This window comes from Harpia harpyja, chromosome 9, assembly GCF_026419915.1.
Source record: "Harpia harpyja isolate bHarHar1 chromosome 9, bHarHar1 primary haplotype, whole genome shotgun sequence".
NCBI lineage: Eukaryota > Metazoa > Chordata > Aves > Accipitriformes > Accipitridae > Harpia > Harpia harpyja.
The window spans coordinates 44,338,800-44,357,303 of NC_068948.1; the positions used below are offsets into that span (position 1 = coordinate 44,338,800).

The 18,504-nt window shown below is 53.8% G+C and overlaps 1 protein-coding gene and 1 long non-coding RNA gene across 2 annotated transcripts; one reads left to right on the forward strand and one right to left on the reverse strand.

Moving 5' to 3' along the window:
- Positions 1-1,394: 1,394 nt before the first annotated feature.
- On the reverse strand, positions 1,395-15,207 carry TBX3 (T-box transcription factor 3). Its single transcript, XM_052797237.1, is given in 8 exon segments — positions 1,395-3,653; positions 4,301-5,004; positions 6,261-6,418; positions 7,753-7,829; positions 10,018-10,164; positions 11,450-11,717; positions 13,584-13,668; positions 13,671-15,207. Coding segments are annotated over 8 exon segments (2,193 nt in total). The 5' UTR covers positions 13,978-15,207; the 3' UTR covers positions 1,395-3,206.
- Positions 15,208-15,369: 162 nt separating this feature from the next.
- On the forward strand, positions 15,370-17,443 carry LOC128145994 (uncharacterized). The gene is made up of 3 exons (XR_008236650.1): positions 15,370-15,429; positions 16,178-16,245; positions 17,159-17,443. It is a non-coding gene; the product is annotated as an uncharacterized LOC128145994 (long non-coding RNA).
- The last annotated feature ends 1,061 nt before the right edge of the window (positions 17,444-18,504 follow it).

The window sequence follows — 18,504 nt, forward strand, 5'->3', positions numbered from 1 at the left end:
GAGGATCCGGGTGGAAACCGGCTGGTGGGGTTGCAGCCCGAAGGCTGGCTGCCTGCAGACTCTGCCTGCTTCTTGGGGTGGGTGTGGGGGGGGTGTTTTTTAAATTTCTTTTGGAGATCCGACGCCACCTCTAGCCCTAAAAAAACCCACCTCGCCCAGGCCAGCTCAGAGGAGCATCAACTAAAGTGATATTTCCAGCAGCCATCACCTTGGGGGGGGGAGAAGGAGAGAAAAAAATCCTGCTCAGCCCAAACCTTTCCCCCGCTGCAAGCACCGTGGATTTAAAATACACACACGCGCACACACGCACCCCAAGGTGAAATGGGAAGGGTCCCGTTCCCCCACGAAGGGGACTTGAGCAGGGTTTGATGTGCGGGGCGGTGCCGCTGAGAACCTGTTAAAAAATCGGGGGAAAAAACCTTTATTGCCCCTTTCACCCCCTGAACCGCTCTTTATTTATCTTGCCAGTGCAGGAGCCGGGGGCCACGGGCCGAGGGGCAGGCAGAGTATAAAACAGGATACAGGCTGGAAGTACATCCTTATAATATTTATTACTGGCGGAGGATGAATCACTTTCCAATATACGGGCCACTAACTGTTGGAGGGGGAAAAAAAAAAAATCTCTTTAACAAGGAGAAATATATATGTTCTGCTAAGGGATGTGCTCACGGACTGGCAAAGGTACAGGCAGGGGCTGCCAGTTCTTCGTTCTCTTCTCAGTGACCTCCCAGGCCACTGGTCCAGCCTGCAGCCTGGATGCCTGTCCCCGTTTCAGCCATTTTCTAGCTTAATCTCAACGTATCATCAGCCCAAGGGCGAGAAGGGACGATTCCAAGGGAGGAAAAAAACCCAACCAACCCATGTATTTCCAGGTGATAACTAACTGGAAAAGCCAATTCCTCTGCCCGGACGGGAGGGAAAACGAGCCCAGCAACACCATCAACTCCTGAGCACTTTACCTGGAAACTTTGGAGGAGGGCACTGCATTAAAATTTAACCGATCTATTCTCTAATTCTTCACTTTTGCGTTATTAATTTATGACAGATAAAAGCATAGCTGAGCCTTTCTCATTAACTTTTCAAACGCCACTTAATATTGTTCCATTAAAAGAGGTGACTTAGTAGCCTCTGGATTGACTTTAAAAGCGAGAGGGCTGAAGACGGAAAAGGTACATTAAACAGCTTGCTTAAAACTCGTACTTCCCCACCAACAATTCAAACGACACCATCCCGACTGGTTCGTACTAGCTCCTTCCAGGAGAAATATCTTAATATTGGGAAGGCGATGGGGGGTGGAGGAGAAAAGCAGAAGAGGGATATATATCTGTCATCCCCTCCATCCTCCCAGGCACTTTCGGGAGGGTTGGGGTGAAGGCATTTCACAGTACGCCCAAGACATTTCAATAAAAATTTATTGAAACTTCAGTGACTTTTAAAAGGGAAAAAAAAAATTACAGAAAAAAAATAGCAAGAACTTCTCAACATTTATATAACACAAAATATACCTTCATATTTTTTTTTTCTTTGAACCAGCTCTGAGCACCTGACTTTCAAGCCAAGAAAATATGCACTCACTCAAACAAAGACAACAATAAGCACAGTAGTAAAACTCCATCGTGGGGTTGGTTTTTGACACACCAAGGAAATGGGGAAAAATAATACAAAGTAAAGAAAATCCTAGAATCTTCATCTTTTTTCTCTCAAGCCACTGGAGAAGCCTGTTGTCGTGTATTAACGTATATAATTTTTTTGTTGTTGACATTTTATACGGAAAGTAGCGCTTTGAACACTGAAGAAATCGAGGATTAAAAGCTACGATGGCACATTGCTTTTTCTTTTTCTCTCTTTTGTTTTTTTTTTAAGGTCTTTGATTAATTTTGTTTGTTTCTGCTTTGCCTTTTGCATTCGGCTCCTTTACAAAAGGACGAGGTCAGGTTTTCTGGGGTGAACTGCGATTTAAAAGTGAGCCCTCAGAAATGGGGGTATTTCTCCTCTGGGTCGGGGTATATGTTTAAAGGAATTACGACCTTGAAATGAAAACGACTAAAAATAAAAATAGAAGGAAAAAAAAAGACAGCTGCAGTCGTATTTACAGAGATATGTACAATGTCAATAAATTAAAGTTTAATTTCGAGTATTCATATTCCACGTATTTACAAGAGTTATCAAATAATTACATAAATACTTTGTTTTAATAATAGTGTCCGCTCTTCTTTTCTTCTCAGTATGTTTAAACCTTGTTATTGCATATACAATTAAAGAGGGAAAGCTGTGATAAACCTACAGTCAAGCTACAGAGGTTTTTAGATAAAATAAATTCACCTTTTTTTTTTTTCTTTCCAACTACACTTCTTATTGTGGTTGCTACAGGGAGGATGTTTAAGGTAGAGGGACGAGGGTCTTATTTTTGTTTTTATTATTATTATTATTATTAATTTTTTCCCTGGGATTTGAAACGAGCATTAAAAATAAACAAGAAAACCCCACCGAAATAAAAAAATAACCCACCCACCCCCACAAAAAAAAAGCAGACTACTATGGAACATGCAAAAAAAGCCACCGACTGGCTCTCAGACATCACAAGAATATTTTAAACACACAGCTTCCCTTAATATTGACTGAGGGGGTTGTTGTTAACAACCCGCCCAGGAAACAACTGTTGAAGAACCGATATGCGAGTTACTTACACACTTCTCTTTTGGAAAGAAAAAATCACTTCTCTTACTTAATTTTTATTCATACGCTTGTTTGCTTTTTTTTTGTTTTATTTTTGCTTTTAGGTATTTTTTTCTTTTTTTTTCCTGTTGTTTTTTGTTGGTTTTTTTTACACAGTTTAAAAAAAAAAAAAAAAGAAAAAGGAGGATGCCACAACCCCGCTGGTGACCCGGCCGGGCCAGCCTGCTCCCTACGAGCAGCCTCCGACCCAGCTCTCCCACCTCGGCTCCGCTCCCCCATCCCCGACCCTCTCCCTACCCTCACCCCCGTGCTTCGCCAGATACCTTTTTGCTGATAAGCACGCGCACAACGCTGGGGGATTTTATATTTTAAAAAAAAAAAAAAAATAGAAAGGGGAAGAAAAAACCAAAATAAAGGAGGGGGATAAAAAAAAAAACAAAAAACCACTCGCGGGGTGGAGGATGTGGTTTCTTTCAAACAAAGTGCACTGCGAGACTGATTTGAAATGAGCTCCCGGAGGCTGGGGGGGGTTACGGGGAGCCGCTGCGGGATCTGTCCTGCTTGGGGTCGAGCCCACTGACCAGGCGCTGGATGTTTTGCAGTTCGCTGGTGGCCGCCTCCTTGTCCGCGCCCAGTTTGGGGGAGAGGGAGACGGAACCGGAGGAGAGGGTGGACGAGCGGCTGGTGAGGTCCGAGGCGGAGTCCAGGGGCACGGAACCGGGACTGGTGGTCAACCCCCCGGTTTTGCCATCGCCGGAACCGGCGGCCAGGCCGGGCAGGGCGGTGGTGAGGAGGCTGCTGCCGTCGGGCAGGGGGACGGGCAGCGGGTAGGGGCTGTAGCGGAGGCGCGGGCGTACGGCGTTGAGGAATGGGTGCCGGTGCACCGAGCTGGAGGCGGCGCTGGAGGCCGCGGCCGCTGCCGCCATGTAGGTGTAGGGGTAGGGGAAGAGGCTTCCGAAGGGAGACATGGCCAGGCCCTGCGGGAGGGGAGGAGAGAGAAAGGAAAGGGTTACCGGCCTGTACGTCCACACGCCCCCCCCCGGGGATGCTCCACCGCACCCCACCCCGCACTCGCCAGTGGGAGAGCTGACAGCGGCCAAGCTGCTGCTGCTGCCCACGGGAGGGGGTGAAGACCTGGCCCCCCCTCCAAAGCAGCCCCTGATGAGGGTCTGTTCTGCACAGCCCCCCCTCCCGCTGGGAATATCGTGGCCCTACAGTCCCCGCAGGTACAGCCACCCCCGCGTAAGGCATCTCCCCCCCCCCCGATGGCGGCTCTGCTCCACAGGCTGCAACGTGTCCCGCACCGGGACAGCCCCGGGGGGGCCGTCAAGCCCCCCCAGAGGTGGGGGGGGGGCAGAGGCCTGGCCCCAGCACAGTGTCATAGGGAGCACAGGAGTGAGAGGACAGCAGGGCGGGTGGAAAAGCTCCGGGAGTTCAAGCTGGGTCATTTCTGCCCCCCCCCCCCAGCCATGGGGCTTTCCCACCTCCGATTTTCCCCCCAAACCCGGAGCCTGCCCCTGCGGGTGCCCCGCTGCCCCCATCCTTCCCCCAAAACGGAGCCCCCCCCCTGTTCTGGAGGGATAATAGGTTTTGGGGGGGGTGCAGAGGGGGGGGGTTGCGGTACCTGCGAAGCCAGGACGTGCTGCTGCAGATGGAAAGGCAAAGCAGCCGCCGATGCTCCCGAAAGTCCCTGGGCCGCCGCCGTGGCCATAACCGTGTTGTCCAGTCCCGAGACACCGGCGGACGCCCCCGAGACGGTGGCGAGCAGGGGACCCATACCAGCGGCCATACCGGAGAAAGCCCCCCCCATGGCAAACTGCCCGGGGTGCAGCAAAAGCGGGTGCCCGTTCCCCAACGGGTTGAAGAACTGCTGGCCTGCCAGGGCAGGGGGGAAACCGAGGTTCTGCAAATGTCCCTGGCTCAGGTGGGCCGTGCTGTCGGTCTGCACCGTGAGGGGGGCGAAGGGTTCTTTACCCAACAGGCGGTTCTCATCTACTTTGGGGCCATCCCTGAGGGGGCTTTTCAGGTCCTCGCCGCTCAGGCTTCCCCCCCGGGTGCTGGAAGAGATAGTAGCCGGGCTGTGCCGGGAGTCCGGAGGAGCTTTCTCCGTTCTCTCTCGGCTTCGACTTCCCACCGAGTCACTGGGGAAAAAGTGGCTTTTGGAGGGGCTGCCCCCCTTCTCCCGGGGATCGTCTCCCACCGCCGCGGCGGAGCTGGCCGGCGCTGGGGTGGTGGCTGTGGTCGTGCTGATTTTGCCCGATTCGTTGCCTTCTAGCAAGGGATCGTCTTTGCTGTCTGCATCGCTGTCTCCCTCGCTGGGGCAGAGATCTGCAAGACAAAGGGAGCACGGGGCTGGGATCCGGCACCCCGCATCCCAAAATCCCCCCCGTTGGGGTGGGAGAGGGGACAGAGAGGCTTCCTGGCCAGCCAGAGCTTTAGATGTAAAAACTTCCTTTTTTTAATTATTATATAAAGAAATACACCCACCCAGTGGTGTCCGGGTGGCGGGGAGTCCCCAGGGACCCCCCCATGGCGGGGGGGCAGGCAGACAGGGTTGGAGAGCCTCGGGAATGTGTCTCCCAAGAACTTTTCCAAAGTTTTCAGCCCTTTCGATGGGCAAACTTTGAACACCCCCCCCCCCTTCCATCACCCCCCGGACCCCCCTCCTCCTCCTCCCCAAACGCATGCACAGCTTCGCCGGATTCCTCTGCACTTCATCTCCTAATTTCAGCGCCCCAGGTGCGAAGTTCTGGTTTGCTTTTCGGGTCCCCTCCCCTCGGCTCGGCAGGACTTTAAACAAATGAGTAAAGCAACAACAAAAAAGAGGTTGTTTCCTCCTCCCCCTGTACCCCCCGCCCCTGGATGGATTAATACATGTGAGAGCTGCAGACAGCTCCCAACCCCGCACCGAGAGAAATCGAGGGTGACTTTTCTATAACAAAGTTCGGGACTGTATCCAGGGGAAAGATCCTTCTTCTAATAACAGATTCAGAGAGGAATATTAATGGAGTGACTCCAGTTTTGAACTTTTGCCCCGTGGTCTGTCTTTGCTCCTTTGACTCGGAGCTGGCTCCTTTCTGAACCAAGGAGGGGAGGAATGAACGTGCAGCAGGGGGAGAGGGAGGCCGGGGGGAGAGGGAGAAGGAGAGAAAGAGTGAGAGAAAGACTGACAGAGAAAAAGAGGGGGAGAGGGAAAGAAGGAAGAAGGGAGGAAGGGAGGAAGGAAGGAAAGATAATAAAAGTAAGAAGGACAGAGAGGGAGGGGAAAAGAAAAGAGATTAAGAAGAGAAAGAAGCAAGAGGGAGGAGAGAGAAGAGAGCAGAGGTAAAACAGAGAAAAGAAGGAAAGATAAAGGAAGGGAGGAAAGAAGGGAGGAAGGAAAGAAGGGAGGAAGGAAGGGAGGAAGGAAAGAAGGGAGGAAAGAAGGGAGGAAAGAAGGGAGGAAAGAAGGGAGGAAAGAAGGGAGGAAAGAAGGGAGGAAAGAAGGGAGGAAAGAAGGCAGGCCAGGATCCATCCCCCTGCGGAGCAGGCACCCAGGCTCTCCCCGAGGGGACCCGGCGGGGTCCGGGGGCCGCAGGTCTCACCTTTGAGGCTGGAGGTGCCGACGGCGGGCACGGCGGGGCAGGAGGACTGGGCGAAGCACTTGAAGGCCGTCTGCTCGTTGGACGACTCGTCCGAGGTGGGGTTTTCCTTCTTCTGCCTCTCGTCGTACACCCGCATGGACTGCAGGGTCAGCTGCTTCCTACGGGCACACGCACCCGCTGGGCGAGCGGACCCCAGCACCCCCCCGGGACCCCCCCTCCAAGACCCCCCATCCCTTCCCCAGCCCCCTCTTGAGCTCCTATTTGGGGATGACTCGAACAGGGGAATTAAGGGCCAAGGTCCCCTCGAGGGGGGAACGCATTTCTCGCAGGCAGGACTTGGCTGCTAATGAGAGGAGATTTCTTGGAAGCGGTGAGCAGCTCTCAGCAAGGGCAGATATTAAAGACAAGGGGCGGAGGGGAGAGGGAAGCATTCCCTGGAGATTAGCTTTTAAAAGGCGAGGATGTTCCAGAGATATGAGCCATCTTAATGGTTGCTAAGATTGCTAGGAAGTGGTTATTTTGTTAGGCACTTTATGTAATCTTTTCACCAACAATTAACCCGGAGTAAAAATCTATTTATATTTAGAGAGAAATTAGAAATCATTTCCGTCCTGTGGCTCCAGTGTTGGCTTTATTTTCATACTGATGGACAAGAGGAGCTGGCGTGTGTGTGTGTGTGTGTGTGTGTGTGCTGGGCTCAGTGCTGGGCAGGGAGAAAGGCCTCTTGTTTTATATTACACCCCCCCCCCTTTTTTTTTTTTTTTGGTTAAAAAAAGAGGAACAGACAGATTTATTCATTATCTAAGCCCGAGCGCAAATAGCTAAAATATCCTGTCTGCTGTAACAAAGCAAAACAAAGACATATGCCCCGTCAAAGAAAAAAAAAAAATCATCCCTTTCTCTATTTTCTCCACTATTAAAAATAAAAATCTTGAGTCCCGTTAAAATGAGTTCTGTCCGTCTGTCTACCTGGGGCACAAACTGCATCCTGCTGCTTTTGGAAAAAATAAAGAATCTTCTATCATTAATTACTTCCATATTCATGAGACACCTCTGTCAAAACAGTTTATTTATATATTTCTCCTCCACGCTTTAGTCTTTTCGATACAGTTCCCGGGAAAATACCAGAGGAGATTCAACCAGCGATCAGCTCTGACCTCACTTCTCCCTCTTTCCCAGTCCCAGACACAAACTATACTGTAATATTCCCTCTCAAAATTTGAAGGGAAACTTCTTTCTCCGGTGATATTTGCTTAATGTACCACCATCCCTTTGGCCAACCATCCCCTGCGATGTAAAAAATAAACACGGAAAGCAGGAAAGAATTCCCATGCAATCAGTTTGGTGTTATTAACGACAAGATCCTTATGAATTTTGGCGGGGAGAAGTGTGGTTTGGAGGCCAGGCGAGGTGATTTTGACCTCTGCTCATGTTCTGAGCTGCACGCGCAAAAACCAAACGAGGCGCCTATATATAATCTATCCAGACTCACCTTTTTTCCCTCCTTCCATTCCCGGTGTCTCGAAAACCTTTGGCAAAGGGGTTGTTGTCAATTTTTAATTGAGTGATCTATAGGATGGAGAAAAAAAAAAAATAGGCAGGGGATTGGGGCAGAAATAAGGAGATTTTGTATTAAAAAAAACAACAGCAAAAAAAAAACCCCTCTCCCGAGTTCCCCCAGTGCTGGCAGGACCCCAGCAGGAGCAGGACAGGGCAGGGGGCAAAGGTCCCCGGTTTTGGGGTGAATCTTCATGTTTTCCCGAGCCAGTTTGGAGGCAGCTTGCACCCAATCCCCCGGCCGGACTGGTCGGTGACCCGGGCTGTGGTGGCAATGAAAGAGCCCCGTGTTGCTGCCACCGCATCGGAATTAATTTAGCCGTGCAATGCGATCCATGCAAGTTATGCCTGCGCTTAAAACTCTTTAAATGCCATAATTAAACCGCAAAGGAATCATACCCACCCCCTTGCTATAATAAAATACTTTATATAATCGCATTATGCTCCGTGTGTGTGTGTGTGTTGGGACGCCGGGGGTGCCAGGAGCCAGTTGATTTTTTTTGGGGGGGGGGGGGGGGTGTAAGTTTTCTGGTGAATGCTTGGGGCTTTCCTCGGGATTCAGGTTATCGTAGGGAATGGCTGTTTCTTTCTGCATTTGGAGGGTTGGGGCGGGGGGGTGCGGAGCACCCCGCGACTCCCCGTGCCTGCGCGGAGGCGGATTCCAAGCCCGGCTGGGGGGTCCCCTCGCCATAACGGGATGCGGGAGGTGAGGATGGGGACTGGGATGGGGATGGGGATCCCGCCTGCCCGCTGCTCTGCTCCCGCATCAGGCTGGAAGTGCCGCAACCCTCCAAATTGAGAGGAGAGCGGGACCCCGAAAAGCAAACCCCTGCCTGCGGCTGAGTGCCGGGCAGGACCGACCCCGGCTCCCGAGTTACCCCCCCGTCGCCGCACACGCAGGATCAGGAAAGAGCAGGAAAACCCACTGCTAAAAATCAGCAGGACTTTTAATCCAGGTGATCCTGGCCTTGCCTTCTGACCTGCCGGCGAGGCGATTCCCCCAGCGCCGGAGCCGAGGGCTCCCCGCCGTTCCCGCACGCCGCTTTCCAGGCGATTTCATGGCAATCAGACAAATATGCTCCTTTCTGTCCTTCAACCAAGCCGGCCCCAGCTGATAGACCGGGGCGAACAGCCCTGCTGATAAGTCCCAAAGCAAAGTCTACTCTCTGTACACGCGTTTCTTTCCGTTTCCTTGCAAGCGCCCGGCCGCGGAAAGAGAGGAAAATAGCCCGAGCCCCGAGGGAGAAGCGGCTTTTTTGGAAACTGAGGTGCAGACCCCCCCCTCTTCACCCCTTGATTTTTAATAGTGAAGGATGTGAGGGGGCAGAGAGAGGCACGGGGAAGCTGCAGCGAGCGGGCGCTGCACATCCCGACCCTCTGCGCTTAACGCACACGCATGCAAAGTAATAATTTATAGACGGAAAAAAAATCAAAGCCCCTTTTTTGGCTCCTTTGCTTCCTTCCACTTGACTTAATTACTGTAAATTCACCATTTGCCACTCTTCCAAATATACCACCTTCGTCGCAAGTGACAATAAACCAGCAGAAATGGAAAGGCAGCGTCTGCAGAGCTGCAAAACTTTCTCACACTGGCTCTTTCAGACCTTCCAGCTAAATTCAAGCGAGATACCCCTCTCTGATCAGAGCATATTTCTGCACCACAAAAAATAATAAAACACTGCAGGATGCAAAAAAAAATATCATAATATAATAATAATAGGAACCAGACGTGCGCTCCAGCCTTATTGCCAATTGCTGTTAAAGGAGCTAAAACAGCACAAAGGCCAGGAAGAATTACAAAATCTCCAGCCCCGCTGCTCTCCCCCCTCTGTCTTTCGACACACGGAGCCGATTCTTTTTTTTTTTTTTTTTTTTTTTTTCCCCTGATGCGTCTTAGATTAAATCCACACCGAGAGCAGCGATCCCCACCTCATCCTACCCCTTTCCCCATAGCAGGGAGCGAAAAAAACCCTAAACACCCCCCCCCCAGACCTCCCTTTTAATTGCCTACCCTGAGGTCGGCGGGAGCGGAGTGCCCGACCCCCTCCCCCGGCGCCTTCCCGAAGTTGGATCAAGGAGGTTTGGGGGGAAAGAAAGAGAGGAGCGGGATGGGCTCCGTGATTTTTAAGGGAACAATGCAGAGTAAAAGCTCTCTTAAAAGCCAAAACACGTAAAACAAATCCTTTCTTAATCTCCTTACCTTATCATTCTGGTATGCGGTCACTGCGATGAATTCAGTCTCCGGGAAAACGTAGGTCCTGAACGTGCTATAGGGAAGCTTGAGAATATCGTTGGCTCGGACGATGTGGAACCGGGGCTGGTACTTGTGCATGGAGTTTAAAATGGTCTGGGGGGGGTGTGGGGGGGGTGGGCAGCGGCCGGCAGCAGAGAGGGCAGAGGGGGGGGAAAAGAAGACGGTCAGCTGGAGCAGCACCCCCTCGCACTTCCCCCAGCCATCGGCACTTTCTCCTCCTAATTTGCCTTCCCTCTCCTTCCTCCCCTCACTCCTCCTCCTCCCCGTCGAGCACACTCCAAACACACGCACACGCCTTGCAGCATCCAACAAAAAGCACTGACAGCTCCAGCTCACGGGGTTAGGCTCTCCGCTGGACCTCTCGGAGAGGGGAGGGGGGGGAATCCCAGCAGAGCTCTCCTAGGAGAGGGGGGAGAAGCTGTTTGGGCTCTGGCCGCAATGTCTTTTGATTTCAAAGTGAAAAAAAAAAAAATTAAAATCAAGTAAAGAAGCCTCAGCAGCTATAATAGCAACACCACCACGAGAGCCTTGGCTAGGTCTAATTGCTTGCCCCAATCCACTTAAGGCCGCCTACGAAAGGCAAAAATGTATCGTCTAATCAAATCACAGCCAGCAAATGCAATCTTCGGCACATTAGAGATCCCCCGACCGCGGCCACCACCAGCAACCCCCGGCTCCGAGGTGGAGGCTTTCCCAGGAATAGAAAGAAATGGCAAGGATCGTCAGAGCACTTATCAGCAGGTTTGTTTGATTTCACTCTTAGGGTAAGTTTTTATCTCTGCACACCCAGTAAATGTAAAGGAGTGGATAGACATGAATGGGCAACTTGACCTCTGAATTTGGTCCCTGTTTATTTTCACTCCGGCTTGCTTTACATTATCCAGATTAATATATATTTAAATGTTTGCGTACTTAGGCCTTTAAGCCCTTTATACACACATGCATATCATTTTCCTACACTTAAAAAGTGTGATCGACTTTATTAAAAAAAAAAATAGATACATAAAGTCACCACAGCTCTGAGAAATATCGAGTTGCGCTATGCTGGAAATATATCTCTAAAGTGAATGCTGAATAGCACGAAGAGGTTAGAGAATAACCTCGAGTGTTAAATCCTGACCTCAGCAACAGGAAAAACGAGGGAATATTATAAAGCGGACAGATGCACGTCCCCCGTGTGAGTGGAGGGGGTATTTATTCCCCCTTCTCCCCCCATTTCGGCAGCCCGCTGGGGCTGCGGGCACGGCTCCGGCCGAGCAGCCGCTACGCTCCCGGGCAGATCCCCCCCCGCCGGGACCCACCGCTCCGGCCAGGCAGGCAGGGAGGGAGGGAGGGAAAGGGAAAGGGGGGGGCAAAGGAAGGTGTAAAAGGCACTCACAAATCCGTGCTTGTCAGAGATGTTGTTAGTGAGCTTCAGCTTGTGAAAGGTGACGACTTTGGACATCCATTGTTCGCCGGTGGCCGGGCTGTCCGGGTGGATGTACATTCTCTTTGGCATTTCAGGGTCAGCTTTGCCGGCTACCATCCACCGGGAATTATGGAATTTGTACCTACAATCATCAGCCGCCACAATATCCATCAATAAAATGTACTTGGCCTTTTTATCCAGTCCAGTGCATCTCACTTTAAATGGAGGAAACATTCTCCTATGGGCAGAGAGGGGAGGGGGGGGAGGTAAAGAAAAGACAAGACCAAAATAAAATAAAATTAATAACAGCGTTTAAATAAGCTCCTGAATCTCGGTAGCCCATCTACCGAGCAATCGCTTCAGCTCTTAGAAGCGGAGAAGTCGCGTGTGTGTCATCCCCCCCCCCCCCCCCCCAGCAAAAAGGCTTCCCCCCGCCCTCAGCGGAAAGGTTTCTCAAACGCTTAAAAGTTTCAGGAGAAAATGGTCCCTGGGATGGGAGGCAGAGGGGAGAGGTACGTGTTGCCTAGAAATCAGCAGGCGCCTACCCTCTGCCATTCCTAAACAGCAAAGCTTCATTTAAGGGCTCTCGATCTCTCGTTAGTTCCCTTTTCGCCTGCTAAACAAAGAAATGGGAACAGATCACACCCCGATAAAATAAATATTCCGCATTAGTATAACCCAGTCCACCGCTGAAGAGCGGAGAGGGGAGTTTTTCCACTTTACAGAGGAGGAGGGAAAAAAAAAACCCCTACAGTGAGGACAGGGTGGCTGCCGTGGCTTTCCCAACGCTACAGCCTCCCGGTGATCCCCCCTTGGTGCAGAGGGTTCCCTGCAAACCCCGCTCCCCTCCGCTCCTAAGTCCAGCTCGAAACTGCAACAGGATACCACAAATTTGCTGTTTATTATATCGAGCGGTTGGCATTCAGCAATCTCAACTTAAAAGGAAACACATGACTTTGCAACACGTTAAGAGCGCTTAATACTCGCCGAGGCTTTCGCGCAAAAACTTTTGACCACAATTAACAGAGAAAACTTTGGGAAAGCAGTAAAACGGGCGAGGGGATTTTTTTTTTTTTTTTTTTTTCTCCTTGCTGCTCTTAGGGGTTTTTTTTGTCCTGAGCCTGTAGCCTGCAACTGGTGCTCTGCGAGTAGGTGAAGCTCCAGCAAGGCAGCTGAAGGCCATCTAAGAAGGCTTTTCAGGAGTGGCTTCCTCGAGTAATTCTCCTGGCAAATTACACGCAAATTGTTGGGGAGGTTTCTAAGAGAGTCCCTTAGAAAAACGCCCAGGTGCGAAGGGGGTTTTCTCCCTACGTGTCAGCACAGCAATAGGCAGAGTTGTAAAAGAGCACGGATGTCAGCGAGTAGCGAATATAGAGAGGGATTTCGGATGGGTAGACCTATAAAAAGCAGAAATGCCGAGGGTGGACACGCCGCGTGTGTTCATTCATTCCCACGTGAAGGTTACATAAATGCAGGGACAGGCAGCGCGGAGCTGCAAAACCCTCCCCGCCACTACGGCAGCGGCTGCAGAACCGCTGGGTACTTTTGTCAGCTTTTTGTGCGTTTCCAGATAGAATTAGTCAGCACAAATGCACGCCTAGATCCCAGCAAAGAGAGAGGCACAAGCGAAGCAACTGATAAACCGAGCCTGTCTGCCCTCCTGCAGCTCCTGCCTTGCCAGCAGCGATACGCCGCTCCAAATAATTTTTCCTTTATGCCCCCTTCTCTTTCCTAAGGAAGAAAAACTACGTGTAGCCAGGCTGAAATCAGGCCAGCTGCTTTTCCAACCCCAAATTATTTTCTTTCTGCTACCAGTCTTATCCAGAAAGTATTAAGCTACTGAACCATGAAGGGACCCTCTCGCCCCCTGCACACGCTGAGCAGGGCCGGTTCGTGGTTGAGCTTTTCCCTGCAGCATGGTGCCCGAGATGGGCTCGCATCTTCTGCTGCCTAAAACTTTCCATAATTCCAGGTGAAAAGAGCTTTATGGAGAAAGCCGCCGGTGAAAGAGCCTTGCTCTGGAGCAGCCAGGTGGGGTGCAGAGACTGAGGGATGGGGGAGAGAGGAAGGGGGGGGAAGGCAGGAACCCCCGACCCAGACCTACCTTCCCGATTTGGTAATCACCATCTCCGTGCCTCTTTTATGGAATTGCTCCCAAAGCTCTTTGGCTTCCAGATGCACTTTCGGTCATCTTCTACCTCTTCTTCTGGTTCCAGAGTTTTTAAAGGCCTCAGATGGGCTGCTGCCTGGTGACCCAGAGAAGAAAAGGGGATACCAGTCTCTGCAGCCCCCACTAACTGATCCATGATGGGTTTAGCCAGAGCCCCGGGAAGGGAGAGGGCGGCCGCCCCGTTGGGAGGCAAAGCCAGAGCCGGGAAGAAGGGAGGCTGATGTCCCAACACAGCGCTCATGGCAAAGTCCGGTGCCCGGTGAGGTAAAAAAGGATGATAAGCCATGCTTGTCCCAGGGATTACTGGATCTCTCATCGGTATATTCATCCACTCCACTCCTCGGTCTTCCTACTGCTGGAGTAGTCCCGGAGTGGTTTTCTAACAGCACATCATGAAGAAGAAAAATTAAGATAATAACAGTAACAGCAATAAAGCACCAAAAAATAGGGTGGGGGGAAACAAGCTCTAGACAGCACAGTACATGGGGGAGAGGCAGAACTTCTACAGCCTACAACTTCCCGAGCCGGGGCACATCCCCAGCCCTCGGGACAGCGGATTAACAGGATTGTTCATTATTAGTCTTGCTTTTTTTGTGTTCGGTCTCTGCGGTTTGGTTTTGTTTTTTTTTTTTCCTGAGTGGAAGTCCTTGCGCTGGAAAAGAAACGCCGAAGAAGGGGAAAAAAAAAAAAAATCCACCGGGTTCGCTGTCTGTTCCTGTTGCCGCAGAAGGGCTGGACAAGCCGAGATCCTTTTTTTTCTTCTTCTTCTTCTTTCTCTTAGTCTCAGTCCCCCTTCTCTTCTTTCGTGGCGGAGGGTGACGGCTCGAAGCTGGGTTTTCTTTTTGGGTGGCTGGCTCTCCCCCCCCCCTCCCCCCCACCCCTCCACCTTTCCTCCGTACGGTCAGGCTGCGGAGCAGAGGCTGGGAAGGGAGGGAAAGCAGAAAGAAGCAAACAAACCCACCCCCCCTCGCCGACCGAGGAAGGCTCCTGAGCAACCTTCAGCAGCAAAAACTTGTAGGGAAATCTCGTTTCCGCCTCGCCTGTCCCCCTCTCCAAGCAGGAGCTGGTCAGGGTGCCCTGATTTCCATCAGGATCTCTTCTTTCTTTCACCCTCCTCCTTTTCTTTTTTTTTATTTTTTTCCCCTCTCTTTCTTTTTCACTCTGCCTTAAAAAAAAAAAAAAATCTGGAAGAATTACACTCTTGTCTCCTCTCCAGCAGCGCTCCAGCAAAGGAGAGAGGGAGAAAGAGAGAGGGAAAGAGAAAGGAAGAGAAAAAGGGGAGGGGAGAAAGAGAGGAAAAGAGAAAGAGAGAGAGGGAGAAGGAGCCTCTCAGCTCTGAGAATTCCCTGTGAGTCTGGGCTCTGCGTGCACCAGATTGTATGGATGTGTTGTGGGTTACAAGGGAGCTGGAGCCTCCTTGATTGGCTCTTTGACGCTTTCGGACCAATTGTGTGGCTCCATAGGCGTGGTTTTGACAGGTCGAGTGGAAGGGGGACAGAGCCGAGTTATAAAAAGAAGGTGTCGGAAACTGTAACGCTGCAGCAAAGCATCACTAGTACTCCGGGCCGTGTGAATATGTCAACATGATCAGAGGGGAGGGAGCAGGGCAGCGCTCGGGGAGGGCGGCCGGGAGCACCCGCCTCTAGTTGGGGGGAGCTGGGGGGGGGTGTGGAGGGGGTGGGGGGGGGTGTTCGGGGCCGCCTCGCCCCCCCCCCCCCCCCCCCAGCGAGATGGCAGGCTGGGCATTTCCAGTGCGCTCTCCTCCGGCCGCCTTGCCCCGGTAGGAGCTTCCAAAGCAAGCGGCTGCTGGCAGCGCTCGAGAGGCGGCGAGGACGCGGGGGGGGGGACGACACGGACGGGACCGGGAAGGGGGGGCTCCACGCGTGGTGGTGGGGTCCGGGTCTGGGTCCCCCCCACCCCGTACCGCGCGCTGCCCCGGCAGCCGCCTCCCGGCCCGTAGCGGAGGGGGGGGGACCCCGGGTGACACCCCCCCCCCCCCCGGAGCTCCGGACCCACCTCGGGCGGCCGCGGGGCCCGCCGCGCCGCACGCCCATCCCCGCCGCGTCGCGGCTGCCGCCGGTCCCCGCAACCACCGGGGTTCGTGTCACCTCCCCCGTTCCGTTCTCCCCCCCCCCCCCCCCCCGCCCCGGGAAAGCAGCTTTCTTTTAACGAGACAGGACCTCCAGGCCGGGAGCCGGGCGCTTTCCTTCTCCCCGCAAATCTAGGGGTGGTGGGGAAGGCAGGAGGGGAGCCGGCCCGGGGGGGTGGCTCCGTGGGTCTCCCCCCGGCTCTGGGCTCGGGCTCTGGCTGCTCCAGCGGCCGCGGCCGCCGTTATTATTGTTGTCGTGGGCGGCTGCAGGCTGCGGCGAGGCGGGCAGGGGCCGCCGCTCGGCTCAGCCCCGGGCCCGGCGGTTGCTGAACGCGGAGGGGGGGGGGGGGCGAGAGCGGAGAGGTGGTGGTGGCTAGAAAATAAGAATTTTTTTTTTTTTAATGTATTCTTTTTTTTTCTTTCTTTCTTCGGCGCTGAGGATTAAGGCCACTCGGCTGGCACCGGCGCCGAGAGGGTTACGTTCCCACACCCCTCCTCTTCCATGAGGTGCGCGGGGAGGAGACGGGAAGTGCGGCTTTCCCTGCGCCCGGGCCGGGGCAGAGCCGGGGCGGGGCGGGGGGGGGGCCCATCACCGGCTTGCCCCCATACCCGGGCTCTCATGGAGCCAGCCACCCCCCCCCCTCCCCGGGGAAGGCATCACGCGTGGGTGTGCGGCGGTCCCACGCAGAGGGAAAGAGCCGGGCAGGATCCTCCTGGGAAGTTTCTGGGGAGACATGTTCCTGGGGGAGTGACAGGGCTGGGCAGCGAGAGGGGGCTTGGGATCTGCGTGTGTGTGTGCATGGCGTGGGAGCCGTGGGCGTGCAGGGCACGGGGCGCCCACGCGTGTGGCAGGCGGGATATCCCAGCGCTGGGAGGTACCGAATCATCATCACCCCCCTCCCGGGGGGGAATCTCCCGACACCCCCCACGCCCCCCCCCGGCTTTAAAGAGGGGAAGATAATCCTCCGGGAGCGGAGCGGCGGAGCGCGGGGGCCCGGCGCTGGCTGCGCGCAGATGGGAGCGGAACCTCTAAAGTGATTAGCTCTTCTAACATTGCATTTTTGACGCACATGGTTAAGAGCGCTTGGCGCCAGCTTGGTGAAGTCCCTGTAGTAACCAGCGTCTAGGATCGCTTTGCATTCACCAAAATATCTCCCCTTTGGTCGGGGGTGGGGGTGGATGGAGAAGAGGGAGGAAAGGAAGCGGGAGTAATGCGTTCAAAGAGGATGGGGGGGGGGGGGGAAGTCTGATGTGTTTCACGAAGCCAGGAGCTTGGCTACCCGCGCAGCGCTCGGCAGCTAGTTATCAGCGGAGGGAGCGAGTCTTTTCTGCTACCTCTGCTCGGAACCGGTTCTCGGGCTCCTGTCTCCAGCCGCTGCCGTGGTGGGATCCCCCAAACCCTATACCTTACCCTTAACAGAGCCCACAACAAACGCCCGGCGGCTTCAAGAAGTTTGCCGCAATTTGCCCCAGCCGGGCCGCCGTTTTCTCCCGGGGACCGGGAGGTGCCCGCGGACTCCCGCAGGACAAGCGCGGCCGCTCCCAGCCCCGCCGCGCCCCGACCCCCGCGCCCGCCCCGCCGGTGCGCGCCCTCGGCGCCGCGGCAGAGGCCGGAGTCGCTGCCGCTCTCCGCGCCCGCCCCGCACCTTGCACCGCGCTCAGCACCCACCCGCGCAGGAAAATAAAATGTTTGCCGCTTATGATTTCCAATTTCAGCGTCTGGCTAATGGCGTGCAAACTTCCGCCAGTTCCGAGTGACCTCCCCGACGAAGCCCCCTGGAGACTCGTATTATGAAGGGAGGCTGCACTAATCTAAGATCAAAAGCGGGAAGGTGCGAACAGTCTTTGTCTCCCTTCGGCCGCCTCATTCCCCCTTCTGTGTGTGATAAATCTACCCTGGCGCCGACTGCGCGCTGGATGATTAATTTGCAAGCAAACAAAAGGGACCTGATGGCCAGCCATCTTAGTTAAATATTGGCCAGTGCTTCCAGCTACTTGTTAGCCGCCTCTTTGCCAGAAATAAATAAATAAGCGAGGCGCAGAAATAAATAAATAAGGAGGCCGGCAGAAATGAATGGCAAAGCGAAGGGGTAGAAGGGGGGGGTAAGGGAAAAAAAAAGGGGGGGGGGGCAAAAAAATGCCGGGAGCGGGGTGGAAGTGGGAATGGGGCTGGTCGCGGGGGGAGGCAGGGTGATAGCACGCTGAGATAGCCGGCTGCCCCCGCGCCTCCCGGCCCGTCTGCAGGCTGGGCTTGCACCAAGGCCGACACTATCTTGGCTCTTCAAAGAGGCATGAAAGGTCTCCGCTGTCTCCCCGGAGAGCGGCCAGGTCGGGGCTCTCTAATCTCGGAGCGCAAAGAGCTAAAGGCCGGGGAGGGGGGGAGCGGCTCCCACCTTCCCCAGCTCTCCTCCGCTCCCTGATGCCGCCATCGCCAGCACCTCGCTGGGTTTTCCCTGGTTCAATCCAGGCCGGAGGGAAAGCGGAGCTGGCCAGACCCTGGGCCTTTGGTGGTTGAGCAGCTGGGAGAGCCCCGCTTGCTCAGATTTCACCCTCCTAAGCAACTTTTAGCGTTTGCACGAGAGCTCGGGGCATGCAGCGAGCCTGCCCCGTGCGTGTGTGTTGGAGGTGTGGGAGGAGAGAGGCTCTGGCTCTCTCCCGGTGGCCTGAAGAGCCAGCTGGAGGAAGGAGGCAAGAGGAAAATAAAGGCAGCCCGCTTTTCAGGCCCACACGTCTTCTCCCAGGCCTGCGGGAGCAGCTCTGAGGCGT